The sequence below is a fragment of the Chaetura pelagica genome, unplaced genomic scaffold (genome assembly GCF_000747805.2).
Source record: "Chaetura pelagica isolate M959 unplaced genomic scaffold, ChaPel_1.0 scaffold76, whole genome shotgun sequence".
NCBI lineage: Eukaryota > Metazoa > Chordata > Aves > Apodiformes > Apodidae > Chaetura > Chaetura pelagica.
Genome location: NW_009970723.1, coordinates 8,549,767 through 8,573,344, shown reverse-complemented (window position 1 = coordinate 8,573,344; position 23,578 = coordinate 8,549,767). Strand labels below are relative to the sequence as shown.

General features: G+C 38.5%; 1 protein-coding gene across 1 annotated transcript in view; it reads right to left on the bottom strand.

Moving 5' to 3' along the window:
• The window catches only part of CPQ (carboxypeptidase Q), a 131,007-nt gene that overhangs the window by 105,204 nt on the left and 2,225 nt on the right, over nucleotides 1-23,578 (bottom strand). Inside the window, exon 2 of the mRNA XM_010006442.1 lies at nucleotides 13,467-13,674. Coding sequence (XP_010004744.1) covers nucleotides 13,467-13,674 — 208 coding nt within the window. The remainder of the gene's footprint in view (nucleotides 1-13,466; nucleotides 13,675-23,578) is intronic.

Below are 23,578 nucleotides of genomic sequence, written 5' to 3'. Positions count from 1 at the left end.
CTGGGAAAGTAGAAAGGTCTGCACAATCCTTTCCAAACGTCTGTAGGAAATGAAGGCTTGCATCAGCTGCTCTTCAACTGAAAAAAGCTTTCTGCACCTTACAGACATGAGGATGACTCTCCAGCAGCTGACAATACCTTGAGGGAACCATTTAAGTCACACACCTGTTTGGCCTCCTTCTGCTTAATATGAACAACAAAGTTCCCTTCTCCGGTGTTTACATCCCTGCCTCGTGAGAACGCAGCTGCCTGCTGCACACTGCCATAGGTATGTTAGCTGAAGGCTCCTGGAGGGAACGCCAATGAGAATCCTAACTGCCAGCAGCTGCAAGGCTTCTGGCTTCATAGGGCTTCTTTTTATTTTTTGTTGAACTCCTGGCTTCTCAGCCTTGAGCAGAAGCCGTATTTATATCTTCAGTGACTTCTCTATCACCAGAGACTAGTAAGCACACAAGCCAAATTAAAAAAAAAATAAATCTCACTGAAAATATATGTTGTATTTTATACCTACAGGAAGGATACAAATAAATAAAAACATATTTTTTAAAAATATCAAAAAAAACAAACAAAAAAACACAACACCAAAAAAAACAACAAAAAAAAAATTCCCACCAAAAACGCAACACAACAACAAAAATCAACAAAAAAAAACCAACAAAAAAACCCCCATCCATTTTCTTTACTTTCTTTCTTTATTTGGATGGCAGTGATTCAAACAAAGAGGCATCAAAGGGCTAGCACTACACAAGCAAACTAAATCAGAGCTAGCTGTGTAGAGTACTGATCTGGCTATCGTACCTCCTGCATTTAATGATGTTTGTTATTATTGATAATGAATTCTTACATTGAAATCATCAGGCACAAACAGGTCACAAAAGGCATCACAGCTTTCAGGGTAGGATCAGTCACCATGTCATGCTTCCAAGTCTCTGCTTCATTGCTGACAGAAAGTGGGGAAGGTCAAGCTCTTCCATAGATAGGCACATACATAAATCACACCAGAAAGTCGAGCTTCATCTGGCATTGAATACAGTATATCACAGGGCAGCATGGAGAGGTTCCTTCTCCTTTCAAAAGATGGTCATGGTATAGGGTAACACACGGTCCACACTTTCAGCAAACAGCAGGAAAAGGGTAGGGATGGAGGATACTGGTCTTACCCACCACAGTACTTCTTCCTTCTAATCAGCAGAACACAGAGGTAAATAGAGGGGAGTGAGATCTGAAAGGAGTCAGGGAACAGTTTCAAAGTCACAGAATAGGGCCTACATAGAGCTCTTCTTCTTCCTTTTCCATGCCACACACCACTCGGAGCAGTACGCTCTTTGGACAATGTCCTCCATAAAAGACACTTAAATACAAGCCTATCTTAAACATATTTAGGAACAGCTCTTCCCTAGGCTGGGGAATTGCAAACAAAGCCTCATGGAGACATGTTTTTAAAGTGGGAAAGGTAAGGCTTAAGAGTCAACAGGAATTTAAGGGCAGTGTAGAAAAAAACAAGGTAGACATGGAAATGAAAGAGGGGAAACAAGTCTCTGAAGAGAAAGAAGAGTATCTTAGCACCAAAGGCAATTATGTAGATGGATAAAAGGGGGAGCTTCTAAAAGTAAAAAACTAGACAGTAGAATAACTGACGTATTACCAACACAGATAGCATGGAAGTAAATGCCAGGAGTGAAATAGAAGAGAGGAAATGGAGAAATCTAGTCATCTCTTCTGCTGTTCATGAGTAAAAACCCTGTTTCCACTGAAAATCAATGGCAAATTCTCCAGTACCTTCAAAAGAAGGGGGGAAAAAAAGCTGACAGGATATGAGAAGAGAGAGCAAAGGGTCTGACAGGATTCAGTCTCAAGCAGTGAGCAAACCAAACACCACTGCAAGACACTTGTCTAGGTGAATCCCTATATTTTCTGAAGAAAAGTGAAACTCTGAAAGAACTTCACTACATAAATGCTTCTTTTACTTCCACGTATCAAAATACTATAGAATATTAAAGTCCTTTTTGAATTTCTATTAAAAAAATCCAACACTGGATTCAGGTAAGTCTTGCCTGTCACTCCCAAGTTACAGATGCACTCTGCATTTTTCAGTCTTGGACTCAAAACCCATCCTCCTTTTAGTGACACTGTATTTGTAAAGCTACCATTATAACAATATAATAACACCTCTAAACTAGGACTAAATATTGAGCAGCACAACAAAATGTCATGCCAAGTGTGAGCATGATTTCCTCAGCTGCAATTGTTGGCTGTGGCAGATTCTCCCAAAAGCTTCATAATCTACATTGGATAAAATACAAAATGTCCCAATGGCTACATATTTCCTCTGAACAGTTTCTTTCCTGGCAATTAGTGTTGTCTCTGGGAAATGAAGAGTGTCAGGCTGAAAAAAACCCAGACCTTTCCAGTGCAAACCATGGTTGAGAGAATGACTGAATCAGTTCTGGGCATCTTCTTATCCTGCTGGTTTCTTTGGGAGCATCAGGAAGGACACACAGCAGCTGCCATCAGAAAATAACTTAGGGTTTTCCTGAGAAAAAAGCTAAGTCTTGAGAATTCAAGACGTTTTCCTTCCTCAAAAGGAAAAGATAAATTGCTGTTAAATGGCAACAACTCTTATGGATTTTCTTTAGATATCAAGTTTGTTGTGCTCTTCAATATATATTAAATACTCATACTATTTTGTGTGTTGTTTGAAGGTTTGTACTCTTCCTATTTAATCCTGGGAACACACTGATATCATCATTTGCTGAAGGGGAGAGAAAAGATTAATCTCAGTCCTACTCCTATATTGCATGGATTTCTTTATTATCTAATAAAAAGTGCCTAGAAGAGTCTCTGCTGGACGAGAAACTGTCTGCAACAATACAATTTTCTTTCCCTTTCATTAGTTGATCTACATTTCTGAGGAAAATGTTGGAAAAAAGGTAGCAGGCTGGAGGCTTTGCTGGAATGTACCATCATGGTTATAACTTTTATAGTCTGTATATAAATTTAAATACACAAATTTTCTTTAATCAGCTAGACTGACTTTAAGTGTAACATCCTCTTTCTATATACTCACACGATGAGCTGACACTGATCAAAGCATTTTAAACTCTTCTTTTAAAAAGAAATATTAAAAGTATAACCAATTACACTAGTAGTTTCAATGCAGACACCTTATGGAGAAGACCCTCAGAGGAATGAATGGCATTCTCTTTTCCCTTCTCAGGAAACTTCTATGAACAAGCATTACCTGGAAATCTGATGCTTTACAAAGTTGTTCTCCAGCTGTCATCTTTTCACACTTACCTGTGTTCTACCACCTTTTCACTAACTTTTAAGTCATTCCAATAAGTATCGGAGGAAAAAAAAAAGTAGTACTGCTCTATATGGGAAAAGGTTAAAGGGAGGCATCACTGACTGTCACTGAGAAATAACATACAAAGCTTTATATAACTGAATCCTCATTTTAGGCATTGAAAAACAGTTACGCTTCTAAAATCATAAATTGCAGCTGCACTTATTATTCCAAGTAGCTCTGCTACGTTTTCTCATGGGTATGCCTGTTCACACAGCCTTTCTGGCAAGACTGAAATGTTAGAATTGTCTCAGACACTACAGCACATCACTTTTGTTTTCCTAGATTGTCAGCATTATAAACTAAGCACAGGAAGAAGAAAAAACCCACAGTTTTGTGGAGTTTCAACCTTGGATGGTTTCTCAGATGAACCAAACAGCCCAGGATTCTGGACTCCAGGTGCTGGATGCATCTGGAAAATGTGTAATCCCCAGCTCAAGCTCTTCAGGCTTAAACATAAATTTTGATTCCTCTAATGACCTTCCTGCAGATACAGATTGGGTACCCAGGCTGCCTGGTTGCTTCACATTCTTTCTGACTCTTCCATGCCTTCCCAGCATGGGAGCAACTGCAGCCTTCTCAGAGCCCGAACCTGGGAGCCTTTGAAAGTTGCTTCCTTCTTTGGAGGCTACAGAGAGATATATTTAGAGAGAGACAGACTGTCCTCAAAGAAGGATCACAATCTCCTTGAAAAGGTGCAAACAATACACAGATTACAGAAAAGCAACTAAAACCTCCCTTAAATCCCACCTGTGAGCTGACTCTTTCCAAACCTCAGACTTTTGGCAAAATTATATTTGAATCCCAGGATCTGATTTCTAATGTTCATGTTGATCTTAAAGATAAAGAATTGTTACTAAGAAAAAGCCTTATATTTTTATGAAATTCCATCTCCTTCACTCTTTTTCCAGAGGCTTCTGGTCTCTCATAGAGAGTTGTTATTTAATTGAACAAAAAATTCAAATCCTTTGAGCTACAGTCAATCAATTGTTTTTAAATATTTGCATCTGAAAATATAATATTTCAAGGTAATGATCTGTATTCTTTGTCATTTACCTCCTGCCAAAGCCTTCCCACAGATCTGTCAGGTCAAACTTAAATCTCAATCTAACTAAAGTTAACAATCAAACACACTACATTTTATTTCATAATTAAAAACCTATGGTTATACAATGAATTATTTATCAGCAGTAGCCACCCACTGTTATGTAATAATACAAGAATAATAAAATACTCTTCTTTTGTACAGGCAGATTATTTCAGAATCTACTATTGACTACCTAATCACAGTTTAGAAGAGTTAACTTGTAATGTTGTATTCTTTACACTAAACAATGTACAAATGTTACATTAAATTAACATTCCAAAAAATATAACTGCTTGCAAACAGGGAAGGAGAGAAAGTACCATGAGCTACTCAAGACTCCACTAGGACACAAGGCACAACAATGAATGGAACTTCAGAATCCCTGGATTAAGTTAATTCACATGCTTATTCTTTCTCATCTGACAGAAGTATCTTTTCTTGTCTTGTGCACAAATGTCTACAATTAATCTGGATTTTCCAGAGCTAAATGGTACAACAATTTCAGTATCTCCTGTTGAGGTATTATTTGTATTCTTTACACTATTATTTGTATTCTTCACACTAGCTAATCTAGTGTGATGAATTCCAAATAGAAATAAGTAAATCAGAAACTATGTAGCTCCTTTCTGTTTCTTATTCTTAGAATAAATGTCCTTCTTTTGTGATCACAGTAGATTAAAAATCCAGGAATTACAGTCTATGCTCAACCCTGCTTAAAAATAATTAACAGAAACATATCAAAGATATTCCCTCTCTCCTTCACAGAGTATTTGCACATTCGTATTAGTCAGCCAAGGCAGAAGTACACTAGACAGTGACTAAGGTAGCCAGGTAACAGTGAAACAGTTTAGCAGAAGTCAGAGACCCTAGTCACCTACCCAGCTAATGACATATGGGAACGATCTACAAATAACAAACCAAAGTTCAGATTCAGAAACCTGGAATAGAGCAAAGTTAGGGCTTTACATTTGCGCCATCCCTCCTAATACAGAAATAAAATTAGAGAAAGTATAAGGTGCCTGAAGGAGAGGACAACCAGCAAGTAACCAAAGCTGGCATCACCAGCAGAGCAGAGACAGGAGTTGGAACCTCTTGTTTAATAAACCAGATGGAGAAGGTTTTCAGCATTTAGTCCTACCCTGCAGGCAAGACCAAAGAATTAGTACTTGATGCAACAAGATGGATACAATCACAGAGAGGCTCAGGTGACTGATTGGATTTGAAGGGGAAAACAAAGCTGGAGAAAAGGATTAAAGTAATTGGAATGGTTACAGTTATAAGGCACTAGGCATTAGTTCTACAGGGAAGAGCCCATTATTACTGTTGGTCATCAACATCAGGCTACATTTAGAAAACTATTCTAAACAACTGTGGAAGAATTGGCTTTGACTTCCTGAAAAAACAAGACAAAATGTGTGTGCCATAAATAAGGGTTTCATCATACCAGCAGATCTGGCTCATCATACTTACATTCCTGACATACATCATATTACAGCTCACACAGCAGGATCAAGCCTTCCTATGTGAAGACAACATTTAATTAAATAACACAGAAATACTCTACCATATGGACAAGCCACAAGCAAGACTGTGGGAAGTGGAAAAACCAGCAAAAACAAGAGACCCCCTGCCCCCTGAAAAATAATGCAAGTGTTCTGGTAAAAAAAACAAAATCATAGTATGTTGGAGCAAACCATAAATGTTTGCTCACATGTTTAAGCCAACAAGGCAAAACAAAAATGAGGAATTAGAATTTTCAAATCCTGCGCATAAACCACTGAGACTGTGGGTATTAATAGCTGGGAAGCACATGAAGTATATTTTTTAAATGGCACCTATATTTGTCTGCCTGTTTGTTTTACATGGCCTATGTAAAAGGTTATATATCAAAATAAAACATTTTGTTGTATGCATGAGACAGATTCTGAAGCACACAAATCCAGACAAAGTCCCTACATAAACCTGTGTTCACTTCTGGAAATTGGCAGTAAACCTTGAAAAGAATACTTTGGGTGTTTTGCAGCAGATACATGTTTCATAAATAAAACCTTCACATAGACATGCTAAAACTGTTGTGTAATATCTAGCTAATTTTTAACATTACCAGATTAAGAACAGTATCAAGTAGATTCCAAAAAAGTATCTTGAGTAATAGAGGAAATAGAAACAGCAATTAGTGGGAAGTACAAAGTGGAAAACAAATTGTAAGACATAAAAGTAATAACATTGGATAGGCAGGTGAATCTATACAGTAGCCTTCTGTACAAGCTGCTTCAGCATTGCCTGGACCAAAATAAAAAAGTGAGTTGCTATGTAACTTGAAATTAACTTAGTTAATCCTAGAAAACATCAAGAAATGGGACCTTTACTCTCTCTTTTCCTTTTTTTTTTTTTTTTTTTTTTTTAAATGGGAAAAAAAGTATATTTAGGCTAGAATTACTCAAACACCAATTCTGTACCATTCTGGCACTATTTAATCTTTTCCAGTTGTCCAGAGTCCTGTACTCAAGTGCTCTGGAGATGAATACTCCCGATAAAAGTCCTCAGTGCTGCACTTTCACATTAAAAACATGGAAAATTACAGAGAAATGAAATTACAGCCCCCATACTTCTCAGATCCTATCAGCAGCTGAAAAGAAATACAACTCTTGTGAATTTGTTGGCATTGTATTACTCAGATCCCTCTCTGTAATCTTTATCTGCAGTTTTGTTGTCAGGTTTTCCTTCAATCCTCTACATTTATCTTCATCACATACTGGTGAGACACTTCTAAGGGTAATCAAGAAAGCTGAATACTGCAAGAACATTAAAACAGAACCTGCAATTGACGGTTTAAGACGTTACAATCATGTCAGATGGTTCTGAACTTACTAGCACGGTTTTTGTGGGCACAGCAACTCATACAAACTCAGAAGGGGCTGGCAGCACCAAAGAAAGCCGGAGTTGATTAGGGCAAAACAGGAAATCACAGAAAACTGCTAAAGTTCCCAGTGCTCAACCCACAGCAAGCACATCTGTAAGTCCTTAAAGATCAGTACAAGAAACCCAAGACTTGGCAGTTTTATACACTCAACATCTTTATATGCATGAAACTGTAATGCAAAGGTGGAATAAAACTATTCCTTTAAATCCTAGTAACACCAGGATATTACCAAATCTAATCAGTGGCTGCTCAGGGTACCCAAATAAGACTAGAGTTAACACATGGTATTAATCGTAAGAGTGGCCATCTAGCCACCAACAAAACGTATGAGTTGTAGTATTAGAAGAGTGGGTGGGCCGGAATAGAAGAAAAAAATTTTGAATACTACATTGATAACAGTTTGCCTTGGGAAGCTGCTGGTGAGGAAGAGAGGTTTTCAAAAGGATTGTTACACTCACAGCATCTTTCTGGATAACAGAGGCTATTGACAAAGATTTTACTAGCCTTTCACTTGCCTCTATCAAAATTACAGCACACTGCTTATATTACGTATTATATTTAGACACTAAATGGATGAAACTCTTCACAGTTAAATGAACATATTCCTGAACAGGAGCAGCCAGAACTAGAAGGGGGTAGAGAAAGCTCTTATTAGTCTCATCAGCATTTTACTGATCTTGTAAGAAGACAAATATGCGAGATGTACGAAATTACCCAGAGGTTTCAGATGTCACATCAAACCCTGTCTACAGGAAAAAAACAGTTATGCAGTTCAAAGCAAAGAGGCAAAAAGTTTGGCAAAAGCCAAAGAGATATTGGGACTTAAAAAACACCATCTACAGATTTTTCACTATTACGAAGTTACTTGAAAATTGATTTGTTAATAACTGCCCAAATAGCAAGAACCCACTGTACAATACTATAATTCCTAAAGCACAAACTCCATTTCTTCTAAGTTCTCTTTCTGACAGCCAGGATTTGCCCAAAAGTGAGCACAAAGACTGCATTGCAGAATGCAGTCTGGCATGTTGGCCTTCAGGGAATATAGGAAGCAAAGTAAAAATTAATGAATTGTCAGTCAACCACATATACAGACATCCTGGAGGGAAAGCCCTGAAGTGCAGGGCAAGAAAATAAATCCCACAGCACACCACCAATTCATACCTCTAAGGGGAGCATGACAACATGCACAGCACTATGAGACATCACTAGAATCTTCCATGAGCTCACCAGAGACTTATAAAATGTGGTCTGCTCTTATTTCCTCTTGATACACTACAAACAAGGGTATTATTCTTGTTTCCTGATCCCTTATTAAAAGAGAAGACAATATTCTGTATCCTATTGCCATAGGATATTGCCTTAGGACAGTCTCTCATTGCAGCATTTCCTATGAACAATTCCTGCTTTTATACTACTCCCATAAGAGAGAAGTGTTCACAAATAATCAGTGGTGCTTCCTGATTTCTTCAGTAATGCTACAGCATTACTGTTACACCTCTACAGCTATCACCCATTTTCCTCCTGCCTGTATGTTTCATGCGCTTCCCAAGTCATCACAAAGCAGACAGAAGATGCTGCCTACTCAGAAGGAGGCTATTTTTAACAATTCTGCAGTGTCAAAAGTGAGTATGTACAACATCAAGCAGAGGAGAATGAGGTTCATCAATTTTCCAGTTCCCCCAGATACCAATTCTTAACTATTTTGCCCATGGCTGCATTCTCCTTCCCACTGAAAGAAAATAATTCTTCGACACACACATTCACCGCTTCACTCTGTGTGCATAAAACTCACAGAGTAGGGATGAAAAGAAGTCACTTCAGAAACACAAGATGGCAATAATAAGAAGAGGCACTCTGCCACTGGAAGATGGCAATAGGCAAATAAAGTTTCTTGAGTAAATAAATGAAGGCATCAGATCCACATGTAATATAGGCAAACTCTATTGTTCGTATTTCCAACAAGAGCTAGCTCCCTGGAAGTAAGAGTGGTGGCACTGCTCACAGTAGTGTTCACCAGGACCAAAGAACATAGTGTAATCAAGGAAAATCCCAGATACCATCTTAGCACTGTAACATGAAATGGAAAAAAAAGGTAAATATAGTGGATTTTTTTACTCAAGAAATTGCGAAGTAGCTTACTTTTACACTCAGAAAAATGTCTTGTGTCCCAGACATCCTTTAAAAACATTCTTTCTGGAAACTTAACCCAATAACTTTCTCCCTTCAAAACTGATCTTTCTCATTCCTTTTTCTTGACAAAAAAAGGCAATGTGTTTTCACCACTTCTCTAAAGAAAATTTCAATAGCAACATTTGATTTTACATACACATCAGCACAAAGGAGACCTACTTGGCAGCCATGCAGTGAATACCCCTTTATTTGCCCTCCCTGACTTACAGAACACCCCAGCTTCATCCTTGAGCTTCCTCTTGGAATTGCCACTTGATAATGAAGAGCCACAACCTGTGCTGATGGAGTGAATCTTCGTAACACAGGGGACACATCCCTGGCTACTACAATAAAAATTACACCATAAACAGTTTAAATTATCACAGAGATTATGTGACTTTCTTAAAGGTGTCACATGGTATGTCCATATTAGCCTTTTAGTTTGAATAAAGAATGAACTTTTGAAATGAGTCTCCCAAAATCCTTGGCTGCCCAACCACCAACTCATATACATTGCCCACAAGATTGAGAAGGGAATGGATCGTTTACAAAGCAATGAAGAATAAAAGAGAAAACAGGAGGAAAAGAAAATGCAGTTTGAGAGTACAACATATATGCAAAAAGGTATACATTATTATACACAGTAGAACAAAATAAATCAAGTGAGGTTGCAAAAAGGGGAAATTAAGATAAAGGAAAATGTTACAAGAACCTGTATTCCAGCCCTGGCATGTCTGCACTTAATTGTGTCATACGCATCCACTACGGCTTATGTATGCAACCTCTGCCAGAAATTTTGAGTTGTACTGTGCCACTCAGGAATTCTGCTTTCATCCAGACACAGCTCTTGATTAGAGCTACTAGAGCCTCAGATATAGACATTGTTTCTTGGCTATCTGTAGCCTGAAGAAGGGGAGAGGAAGTGAAGGAAATTACTTACTTCAGATAAGTACAAGATGCCAAATTCAGCCCAAAAAGAGAAGAACTTGACCAAGTATGTGTCCTTGTTAAGAGTCTCTAGACTAGGTCAAAGTATTCCTTGGTCAATTTTCGCATTGTAATACGTTCTCTGTTTGATTTCTTATATAATGGAGAGGTTGTTCTGCAGCATTTACAAAAATAGTAATTGGGCTTTTGGCATTTATCTCAGAGAATTCTGGGGAACTTTCTTTTTGAGTTCTTGAAAAACACTTGATTTTCCTTCTTTCTAGAGTCCTTAAAGGGGTGATTATTACAAGACACAGTGTCACGACTTTATCTAATCTGTGGTTCTTGAGGAACAGAAGGATTTACTTGTAGTTTTAGATTCACAGCAATACATTCACCACAGGATAAATACTGGACGACTTCAATAGCTAAAGGATACCTATTATCTATAAAGCATTCTAAGAAGTACAGCTAGGATGCAAATAAACAGACTTATGATGACAACCACATTTTTAACAATGTCTTGTAAACTGAGTGTTTTTGCTGTAGAAACATCCACTACAAACTGGGAAATACTCATCAGTTTATTTTATACAACAGTAACCATGTATATTACTTTAACTTGATCTTGATAAGGACACAAAGTGTATCACCAGTAAGTTTGCAGATTACACCAAGTTAGGTGGGAGTGTTGATCTGCATGAGAACAGGGAAGCTCTACAGAGACTTGGATAGATTGAACTTGTACAAGACAATCAATCACAGCCTAGCCAAACTATGAAAGCAAAACAAATCAACATCCTGATTTCTCCAAAGAGCCAAATACAATGGATATTGTTGACTGGTTACAATAACATGTTATTTGAGAAGGTTCATTAAAAATAGTTTTGTTACTTTTAATTGCTCCTTATCCATTTTTAAGTGTTTTCATAATCAAATTTCTTCAGGAAATTGTTACTGAGAAAAAGGCTTTCATAAACACATGGTTTGGAGGACAGATGGGGAAAATGATCTACCTGTTACAGTGACTTTCTCCTAAGTAACAAAAGCCACTCTTCCACAATACTTATAAAGTGGCAAGAGAATTAGTTGACTCCAACACAACAGGGCAACAATGCCACGCGACACAACTGCCATGCAACACGGTTTTACCAACCATGTAACTACTATCATCTCTCCAGAGGCCAGGGGAGATGCTGCTCCTAATTTTATTTCCTAGTCACTGACAACTTCAGTCCTATATAAATGAATACAGAAAGTACACTTAATGAAAAAAGCTCCCTGGCAGCATCTAAATCTGAAATTTCTTTTGGCAGTGACCCCTCAGCTCCCATTCTCAATTAAGGATCCAATACTTCTAAACAAACATATATTTGGTGTCCACATTTCCTCGCTTTTAATTTAATTCTGAAATAGCTGTAACACCAGTACCCAGACCTAATAAACAGGCTTTACTACCTTCAGTCTCCATCTCCGTTCCTCGTATCTAAATTTTCCATTACATGTTAAAATACACTTCCATAAATAGTCCGACAAACAGAAGATACAAAGAGTGAACACCTCTGCAGTGTCAGAACTAAGGACTGGATAGATCATTGTTCAAATCACCTTCAAGTTTTCAGATAATCAACAGATTACAGATTGCAATATTCTTTGATGATACCAAATATAACTATTTTGAAAACATACTCTTTTTCATAAAATTGTTTTTTAAACATATTTTACTCTTTTTTCAATATTATTAAACTTACCAGAAAATTATAGGTATTAGAAAATATATTGAAAACATTTGTTGGGCACCAAGAAATACGTTAGTATAGTTTGGATACCACCTAAATTCAAAGTACTCTACTTTTGAGAAAGCATTTTAAACAGGTCATGTTGGCTTCTTTAGGGGAATATGGAGCATATAAAAACGCTATCAAGCAACTACACTGGCAGCAGAGCTCTCCTCTGCAAACAATCCAGTACAGCTAGCTAGCACTACTGCATTTCTCAAACTTTTTGAAGCATCACAAATGGAGATGCTTGCACAGTTATCATACTGCTGACATGTGACCACTTACGTTTTGTCTGAAATGGTGGAATCCAGCATGCTTCCAAGTGTCTGTCCTAGCTATATACATGTCCCAGCCTCAAGCAATACCCAAAATCATACCACCTCTTCCCACTTACCAGCCTCAACTTCTGTAGAAACAAAACCTAGGCACACAGATTAAACAGAAACCATGACATTATCCAACCAGAACACAATTCCAGTTTATGATGTGTCACACATTCAGGGTCAGGTAACCTACCACTGATGACTCCTCCATGGGCAGAGTCACTGAGCAATTGGAGGGAGGAATAAATGGCTTGTACCGCTTTGAATATAAATTTTCCACATAGAGAATGATAGTACAAAATGCAGAACCTCATAGAAAACTAAAAGCCTCATTTTAGAAATGTAAAACTAAATATAATAAGTAATGTACTAAGTAAGCTAAAAACACTTAACTTTTAAGAAATCCTGCCTCACTTAAAAAGCAGAGTGAGAATTATAAGTCTTACTGATAAAGTTCAAAATAATTACATTCAAAGCAGACTATTCCTTCATCTAGTGCAAGTCAGCCTTGTGCTAGGAAAATTACAAATAAAACAAAACCTGTGCATTTATACTCTAGTCAAATTACAGAGTGCTTAGTTCATATTCTCCCTGACAGTCTGGTACACATTGTCAGAAAATTAATTTGATTTTAGTTGAAATCAGAATATTTATAGTAGCCCTAAGAATGCAGGAAGTTCTTTACAACAAATATACCAAGTTGGATCAGTAACAAAAAATGAAAACATTTTGAAGGAACAATAACGCACAAGGGAAAAGAACTATTGTGCAGCAAATAGCTTCAAAACCAAACACGCACTCGTAACTGGTAATGTTTAGGTCACAGAGAACAAAAACGCCTGCCCAAAAATGACATGTAACTAAAGGCTGAAATGTGAGTCACATGGAGAAATGAGAAAAATGCTTACCTATTAATAGAAAAGGAAGCAATGGATCTAATGAGAGATGCCACTGCTCCAACTTTAGCAGCTTCCACTGCTCCCCGTGATCTGTATTGCACAGTTTCTCCATAATTGATGAAAGGTTCATTGTAGACAACAATCTTCCCCTTAGCCTCCTGAGCTCTTTTGTGGAGTTCATCAAAGGAGGTTACCACTATAACTTCCGCCTTAATTCCTGAAAGGAAGTATTACAGTGGCTTTAGCATTGCTTTCCTATAAATCTCCTACAGCCAGTTTTAACAGACAAAAAACCATGGGCTGCGTAGAACACTAGAAATCAGGAAAAGGAAGGCTATGGGAATTGCTTCAGGAATTGGTACTAAATAGCTGGAATAGCACCCTGAACCAAGTACACTCAGTTCTGTAAACCAAACTTTCAGGCTGGTTTTAAAACGTAACCTGAAGGACAAGGACACACGGGGGCAATTCTGTATCCTGCATGTGCTTTAACACCTCACTACAATCATTTATAGCACAAAAACATTTGCAAAAGTTGCTTAAGGGATTAATAAAATCAGATAGTACTCTTTTTGAGGAATTGGTTTGGTATCTTGCTAAACAACTTAGCTTAACATAAGACAACTGGAAGCACGTATTTTTAGACTGAAACACTTATAAAATTATTTAACCCATAAATGAAATTAAAGCTATGCAGTTTCAACAAATTTTGCAGTATGCTTATAAACAAACAAAAAATCTTCATATTTAATTCAGTTCTACTGGATCTCCTTCTGGGAGTTCTCCATATTTTTTTCCATCTTTCCCAGTAACAACACACAGAACACAGGCAGGTTCTTCTGCAGAACTACTCACACATGGTAAATTAGATGCCACCCAGCTCTTGGTTTTTAATAGTTGGAAAATATTTACATTACTATATTATGTTGCTTGAAAAAACAAAGGAATTTATAGAGAAGCAGTTTTTCCCAAAGCCAGAGAAATCTTCTAACAGTTTAGAATATTAATCGAGGAACTATATTTCTCAGCATTTAAGAATTAATCAATATGACCACTATACTTAAAATCCAATTTTGTTGATTGGTTACAGAGTTAAGAAGAAACTGTTTAACAACATGGGTTGGTACTTTCTTCTAAATATAGAAGAAGCAATAGAAGCCTGAAATTTTAGTTTTGTACATTTCACCTAACAGCCACAAAATACGTAAGTGAAAATTTAAACTAATAAGAAATGTCTTGCAAGGATTTGTCAGAGCAGTCAATCTATCATTTTTTTAAGAAGAAAATGTTTCTCCTCTTTTTTTGTGTGTGTTTTTGTTTTGGTTTTGGGGGGGTTTTTTTGCTGTTTCTTAAGAGAGCATCCCTAAGAGGTCAAGACACATCTACTGCTACAGCACAAGGGGTATTTTTAGCTACAGATTTAACCTTGTGTAAGAGGTGTAAAAATTTTAACTGAATAACTATTCAGGTTCTTGGCTTTACACAAAGAGGCATAAAGAAGCAGAGAATTGTGTTCAAATTTTACTAGTTGCTGTTGGCAGGTAGGTGTGCTTGCTAACAGGCTCCAGCTGCTTCTAATGAACTGCAGATTCAGCTGCCTACCTAAGGAGCATCCCAGCAACAGGATCATTCTGGGTATGGAACCGTGCCACTGGAAATAAAGCCAGGTATCTGCAAAATTTCATTTTCCACAAGAAAAGTCATGGTCTCAGTAGGTTGATACTGCAATCCGTATTTCATATTAGTTCTCTTCAGTGCTCCACTTGGATCAGACAGCAGGCACTGGAAGAGCACTTTGTATTATTGCCTGTTCGTCAAGGGAAGCAAGGAGTGTAACTGTTCTTGGCATTACTTTGCTACATTAATGAACAAATACCAACTCTGGATACTTTTTAAAGAATGCTACAGAGAGCTAGCAACTATCTATAATGTCTAAGAAATATCATGGAGAAGTACATTAATGGCCCTCCCTAAACGACTGGCATCAGGAGTTTGTATAGTGAGCTTTGGAGGAGTTAAAGGGAAAAACACAGAGCTGCAAACTCCAGCCCTGTAATGTTCCCAGAGAAGCTAAAAAAAGCCATCCTTTTACAAAACAAAACAAAAGTTATCTCTGCAAGTTTGGCTTAATGGCAGCACAGTACACATAAACCAGCAATCACAGTACTTAGTGCAACATAATAAAGACTTCATTATTGTGTAACTTCTGACTGTTTCAGTACCCCATTTGCACTTCAGTCCCGTTTGATACCATTTCAGTCTCAGTGACAAGAACACTGGGTTATCTTAAACAAATATGTGGACACACACACGAAACCCACCCTAAGACCTCCTATGCAAATGGAGAAATAAAACAAAACCCCCAAGTTTATCAGTTTAAGTTTCCCAAATGGGAAATGCCTCACCCTACTGAGCCTTTAAGAATATTAACTGACCTCTACTCCTAGAATCTCCTATCAATTCAGTACCTCATGGGTCTGCTTCCTATGCTGAAAGCTGTCCTCTCTCTTTCTTAGTCCAGACCTTGGCTATGCATTATTGAACAGTGAAAATCCATGCAAGATGGAAGTCAGATTTCCTGCTTACTTAAGCAAGATACTAAGATTACAACCCACACAGTTCAAGATACAAATACAGGAATTAACTAAGTAAAGGGCATAAAGTGTGAGAGACAGAATTATGAACACTATAAACTTGGCTGATTATATGAAGCTGTTGACTATTTATTTGTTCTCACTGTGTGAAACATTATACATATTGCTGCATTGGGCCAGTAAGTAAAAGAATCTATGTAGTACTACTGGTTTCTTCTCATTTCTCAAACATACCCTGTCATTTCTAAGAATTAAGGTACAGGAAGGGTGTTAATGGTAAGAACAAGAAGAACAACTTTCAATTACCAACAAAATTATATATTATGAAGTCCTCTGTACATAGAAATGTAAGCTTCTATCTAACACTTTGATATGCCACAACTTTGATGATCAGACTGCCAGGTGAAATAAATGGCACAGTATGCATTAGCAAAGTCTAAAATCTGTCACAGGCAGGATGAAGACAAGACTGATCACAGTTAATCTTTATTAGCTGCAGAAAGTCCAATTTTACATATACATATGTGTATAAACATATCAGAGCACCTGTAAATCACTGTCATGTATCATAACTCTGATTCTTTGCATGAACAATTCTGTCTGAGAGTCAACCTCTAGCACCTGCTTACCTGCCAGCAGAAGTAAATTAGTTCAAATGGAAAACCCTAAAAGATGTCTTGGGGAGAATAAGTTTAAATGCAGCAAACATTTAAGTCATTTCAGTATCTGAAGTGATGCTTCTCTCTGTGTTAATAACAAGTTTCAGAAAAGAGCTTTTAAAAAAAAAAAAGACAAATCCACCGCATTATCAGATTTTTAAAATTGATGAATCTCTATTAAAACATCAAGAACACTCTGTACCAAATATTGTTGCTGTTCTTGGCCACAACAGGGCAAGACATGGTAAAAGTTTACTGTATTGAGTAGCACCAATTCCTGATATTTGGAAACCCAGTTTCTATTGTTTTTTATTACCATCCTAGAAATACTCAGCTCATAAGCACACAGAAATTCAACCTAGTTAGTTATAATCAAATGCTGTATTAAATGAAACATTTAGCAAAGCCAGAAAGAAATTTGCATATTGGTTAATCTTACTGGTAATAATTTCCTGATTACTCAATTATAGCCTTACTTTCTTCTTTTTTTTTCCCCCAGTATCATTTTTGTCATCCTGTTAACAGTAACAGCCCTTGGAGATCTAGTTACAAAACCAAATACAGCCGTCATTAATGTAACAATAATTTCTTTCCATAACAGCAAGTGAACAATCCACGCCCACATACTTTCTGAACTTAATTTACTTCACACTGTGTTAACATAATAATTATTTCTCTTACAAATCACACTATGCAACAGAAACACTGCTCATCCACATGCACTGAAGCTGCTACAGTCAAATAAATAATCTGATGGGCAAGGCAACTTTTGCTTAGAACAATTAAAGTACAGTATTTTTAGGTCCAGACACAACAAAGCTGCAAACTACATCAACTGAGTCTCCATTAAACTTCACTGTGTGTTATGTATTTACAATTTTTGCATGCTAAGCATAAAATACTGCCTGAAATATCAACACAGAAAGTCAACAACACATCCAACTGTTCAGGTATAGGTGGAGATTCTGAAACTGGGGAAGAACATATCTTAATCATGTCCTGTCCTAGAGAGTTACAAGAGCAAGAGGGAGACAAGATTGCTACTTCCCCATTCATCAGAACCAGACACTAGGGACCAACAAATCGAGACACTTCCTTATGGTATAAAGAAGACAGAGTAGGAGCAGTAATACACGACGAGAGCAGTGCATGAAGCCTACCTGATAATAACTACACCTCTGCCTGGCAGACCATGTTGACTCCCTCATTTTTTGACTACTGGATGGCTGCTGCTTTTCAGATTTCTCCATTTCAGCTTTCCCACACAGCTAATTTAGCCTGCAAACTGCTGCATCAAGGTGTAATGTATTCCAGGCCAACCAGAAGCACATGCAGGTGGTAGCCCCAGGCTTTTCTGACCTTAGCCTGACTAATCCAGTTGTCCTTCAGACTTGCCCATCTCCCCAGGATAAAAGTACCATGACTCTACTCCTTTCAGAAATGGCTCACATGCACTGTCTTGTGACTATTTGCAAGGTAGCTTTTTCACAGAGTTAAAGAGAACTTACTAATTTTTTTTGCGTGGGTCACAGGAAAGAGCTGCACATAGGAAGCTACAGTATAGCAGCTGGGCTGAACAGTTCTCCCAAAAAAATGGCAGTCTTGGACTTTGGATGCCACAACCCCCTGCACACAGCTGGAGCATGTGCCAGGATCAATACTGCAGGATGAGGATGTAAGAAGATGAAGACTACAACAGGGAAAAAGTAAACATATATGTCTGGAGACAGGGAAGAAAGACAGTTGTTGAGACAGGTAAGAGAAAATAAGGTTTCGGGCAGCAGAAGAAAAAGACAAATATATTCTTGAATCTAATTGAGATTAGGGACCTGGCATTATATCCTATCTAGGCTCAGCATCCTCTAAAATCAGCTCAGAAAACATTTTCCCCTCCACTTCTGTCCTATCTTTTAAAAACGTTGCTTTTCAGCTCCCTCCTGGAATTTGTTCAGCTGTCCCCAAAAACCCCACATAATTTAACAAGATTTTCAGAAAAACAAAGCCAAATTCTGAGTTCACAGCATCCTCATCAAATTAAGGCTTGGTGTCAGGCTGAAGCCAATGAAAAATTTCTATAATCACTTTTGGTTTTTACTCCCTCAAAAACTATCAGCATGTACTGACAATTTTTAATAATTTAACACCTAGAAACACTTTTGTTCTATCAACACATATAAATACATATTGATATAAGAATTATAATAATTTTAAAAAAGCTTAAATATCTTAAGGGAACTATGAAATGAAGAAGAGGGCTTTTATCAGGAAGAAAGGTTTCGTGAAGTCTGAATGTACTTCTGGAAAATGTGACCTCACCTACCCTGTGGAACAGCAAAGAAAATTAGTTAATCAACTAAAATTGCTTAGGAGAGTTATTGAAAAGGACATGACGTTATGCAGCTCTGATGCACAGCACAGAGACTAAATGTATTACTCTGTTCTTTAGGGAAAAAATGGAGAAAAATAAACACTATAAAATAGTCACATTTTTTACAAATATGACTTTCTAGCGAGTGCTGGATCTCATTAGAATGGTTTGGTTTCAGTACATGTAGGTTACTGTGCAGCAGCAAATCCTATCAGCAGGGGGTTTGAACTTGAACCTGAGCACAAAGCCTTGGAAACCAGAAGAGCAGGACAAGAGGTCCAGTTCTCCCAGAAGCAGCCACACAGCTACTCCTACTCCGTGAATCTTTGCAATGCCACTGAACTAACTTTTGGCCCAGATGCTGGGTCACTGAACACCACAGCTTCTGAGGTTCTTCACAGATAACATCTTATACATTCCAAGAAAGACAGCAGCATAATTATCACACCACAAACAGTACTGGTGTAAGTAATAAAAAACAATCCAGACGTCCAATACTGAAAAGATGGTCTGAAGATGTTGTCACAGTTTGACTCAGGTCCGACAACAATGCTCTCGATCCCCTCCCCCTCCCACCCAGGTAGGGAAGGAGAGAGAGAAAAAGAGAGAGACTTGGCTGGATTGAAAACTAAACTACACAGCTTTAATTAAAATACTAATGAATCATACAAGAAAATATACACAATTATATACAGATATATTCAGGTATGGGCAAAAACCTCTCGCCTCCCCCCACCCCAGCAACTCCCACAGCACTTCCCTGAACTGGGAAGAGTCCCGAGGAATCCCGAAGCTGCTGCTGGAGAAAGCAGAGAGTTATGGGGGTCAGGAGAGATCAAGCCTGAGGATTGACGGTGATGGATGAACAGAGTCCTCCCTGGACGCCGGCCATGGACGGAAGAGAAGGGAAGAAGAAAAAGGAAGGAAGTTGTCTTCTGTGATCTCTGACCTTCCTTTTAGCTTACGTAGATATATGGAATGGAATATCTTTGGCCAATTTTGCTGTCTGTCTAACTCAGCCTCCTACGGGGGGGGGTCACAGATCTCCCCATAGTTTCTGAACCGGCAGAGTGCAGGTGCAGCCTTGAAGCCTCAGTAGTTAGAAAAACATTCCACTGTCTTATCAGCCTAGCAGAGCACACTGTTGCTAGCTACAAGAAAGCTTACTGAAGGAAAAAAAAATCAGCAAAAAAAAAAATTGGCTTCATCCTGGCTCAAACCAGGACAGATGTGAATCAATAGCTCCTCATACATAGGAAAAAAGTGATCTAGTGAAAGCTGGAGGGCTTTGCCGCACACTGTGCTCTCAGGCCTACAACTCTCTCCAACCCATTCTCAGCACCAAACTCCTAACCTAAGGGGGAACTCAGGTTCCTACAGAAGGATCTCCTTCTCTCCTAGTAGGTCAGTCATCATCAAAGACACTGGCGACTCAAGGGCAAAACCTTTGATACACATTAACTTTTTTTGCTGGCTTTTTGTTAATCTAGATGAATTCCCTAATCCACTTCACCAATGAGAAACAAAAATGTATGGTCAACACTGGGGAAAAATACAACAGCCAGGACTGTGGCCAGACCACTTTTCAGCAGCATCCCTAGCTTAAAACGTATGTGAGCCTGCAGCAACAGCACACGACTTCAAGAGCTTCAAAATACAGTATCCCCATTTTACAATTAACAGTCTGGAACTATTTTCATATTTTTCTAAGTGGCAAAACTCCCACCATCTTCTATAAGAGCAAGAGTGGACTAAATGTTGTTGATAGTTAAAAAAACCCTGTAACTCAAACACCAGAACTAGGAAAAAGCCAATACATCATTTCCATATTTATATTATTTCGGTTTCACTGAAACAAACAGTACATAGAAAACAGAGACTGTTCCCTTTTTTGGGAGACATTCTGGGCAGGCTGCATTCTGGGGCTCTTTCTACTTGGTAGCATTTATTTAAAATGAAAAGGCAGTCACCCATCAGGAAAAAAAAAAAGCAGCGCATTTTAAGCACATACAAAAAAAATGAATTCTTTGATACTTCATGGTCAAACATCTGCTAAACTACTACCTTCCTTCAATTATGGGATTCTCAAAGCAACAATTACATGTATTTTCATCAAAACTTGGGGGATATAATTAGTACTACCCAAAATCACTGCAGTCTCTCTATATATATCTGTATGTTTTGCCAATGCTGAAACACTGGAAATGAGAGAAGGACATTGACTAAATACGGCAAACCTCCAGCTTCTCAGCTCTCTAAGCTGAGCACTTTCTAACTTCCAAATCTGTTTGATACCTAGGAATTCATTTTTTCAAGGTGATGGTAATTTTCAACCTCTTCTGACTTCTGGAAATCCAGGTCACTAGGTTTTTCATGTTTCTTCTCTCCCTGTCACAAAGACAGGCATGTAACTTACTCCCGCCTTGTAAGGAGATCAAAGGAAGTGAAAACTTTCTCTTTGACCCAACACCTTCAAATCTTGGGTTACACTTTTCTTCTTAAATAAAAAAAATACACTAATCTTTTATGTGCTGCCCCTTTTTGCTGTGTAAATCACACTGAACATGAAAACTCGATATCCTGGCACATTGCCCAGACCTGAAGAAGAAAATAGGGAAATGTGGATTTTATCCACAAGATCACCCTCCTGCACATCATCAGAATTGTTCCTACTTGGACTGTTCCAATCACATTTATGCCAAACTCCCATCAGAACCAAAGGGGGCAAATCCCAGCAAACCAAATAAATGGACAAAATTCTGTCCATGTCCCATAAGGTTTTCAACTTAGACAGAAGACCTTCAGGAAGACACACTCCTTGTAACCTGAAGTCAATACTGGCATGGGCTCCACAACTAAAATATTACTACTCTTTAGGGCTTTCTGTTCCTGCCCCAAGGGATGTCATTTTTTTCTACGTACTCCTGTGGTGTATGCCCAAGTGGAAAGCGAGCAGCCTCATCGTGTGCTCTGGCCATTGGGTCACTCTTAGAAAACACCGGTTTGAATTTCCATAGACAGAAGGCAAAATAAAACCTGAATTTCTAACATCCAAAGCCAGGTTTCTAGCCATTATTAGGCTGTTGCCATGTTAATCATGAGCCCTTCAGAGTACCAGCTTGGGGATGAGCTCTAGAAGAAGCTCTGAAAGGACCAGGGACCATCACATCCAGCATGAAGCACTTAGCACATCCAGAAAGAAACAACATTTTAAGGTTCTGCCAATGTTTCTTATTTTCTTAGTTAATTGGGTCTCAAGCCCCGGAGCACATAATGAGAAGGGAGGAATACAGGACATAAATGAGGATGAGGAAACAAGAAATGGTCTCCTGTACTTCCTGCTGTGACAGGGGAGTAACCCCCTCTCATCTTAACCCCATTCCCAGATCTTAAAAGCCATAAAGTCCAATCAGTGCTATCCTCTAGCTCTAAGTAGGCATCACTAGTGTGAAGGAAGGGACCTGTCAGGGCTCTACAGAGACAGTGGTTTGTAAACTTATGGGAAGAAAATGTATCCTGATGGGAACACTAAAGCAAATAATAACTATCAAGCTAATACTAAAAAACCTGCAGGGATCACCTGCACAAGTCCACTTTAGAGGCAGCCCTGAAGGATAAACTTGCCTCTGGACAGAACCCAGGTGTCAATGGCCAGATCATTGATCCAACACCTGAAAGCCAGATCTTGGCCTTTAACACATGCCTCTGGCAAAGCTTGGCATGGCAGCAGTAGGATCCCTCTGGTTAGATCCCTTGCAGCAATGGCTGTGCAATGCCAGGAGAATTAGCATTAACAGCTCATATTGCATTACATTATTTTGCTTACAGGATGACTCACACTCCCACAGTTTCTTGGCTAAAACAAGACAAATCAGAACTGTCGATATTCCCTCGCTGAGGGAAATTGTTCAAATATTTCTGATGTGATTTAGGGCAGCGGCCTGTCCCTTTCCCTCAGGAAATGCACAGTGACAATTGCTGCTTAGAACAGAGGGGCTGGACTTGGGAATTAATTCCTCAAAAGTGATGAGGTGGTAGTTTCAGTAGTCTAACCATGCATTTTTTATTCTGAGGTTGGGATGGTTTAGGACAGGCGCTTTTCTGAGCAGCACACCTTGCAATTCCCTTGCTTGGAGAGGATGGTGACGAGTGGCTCTCACCAGGCGTTTCCGTCAGCCGGGCAGCTGGTCCAGCAATTGGAAGGAGAAGAGCCAAGAGCTCACCAGGGACCAGCAACCCCGCATAACCTCCTCCTGTCACAACTTGCACAGACCAAGATGAGACCAACAGAAATCATCATAGCCACAAACAGTAGGATAGATTTGAAGTCATAAGGGAAGCAATGTAATCAAAATTATTCCACCAAGTGTCAGAAACTGCCTGCTCTTCTGTGAGAGATCTCACTGCCACACAGTCTTCTAGCATCAACACACAGACCTCCTCAGACACATGGCAGAAGTCAGAGGAAAGTAAAAAGGTAAGGAAGAATAGTATGGGGGG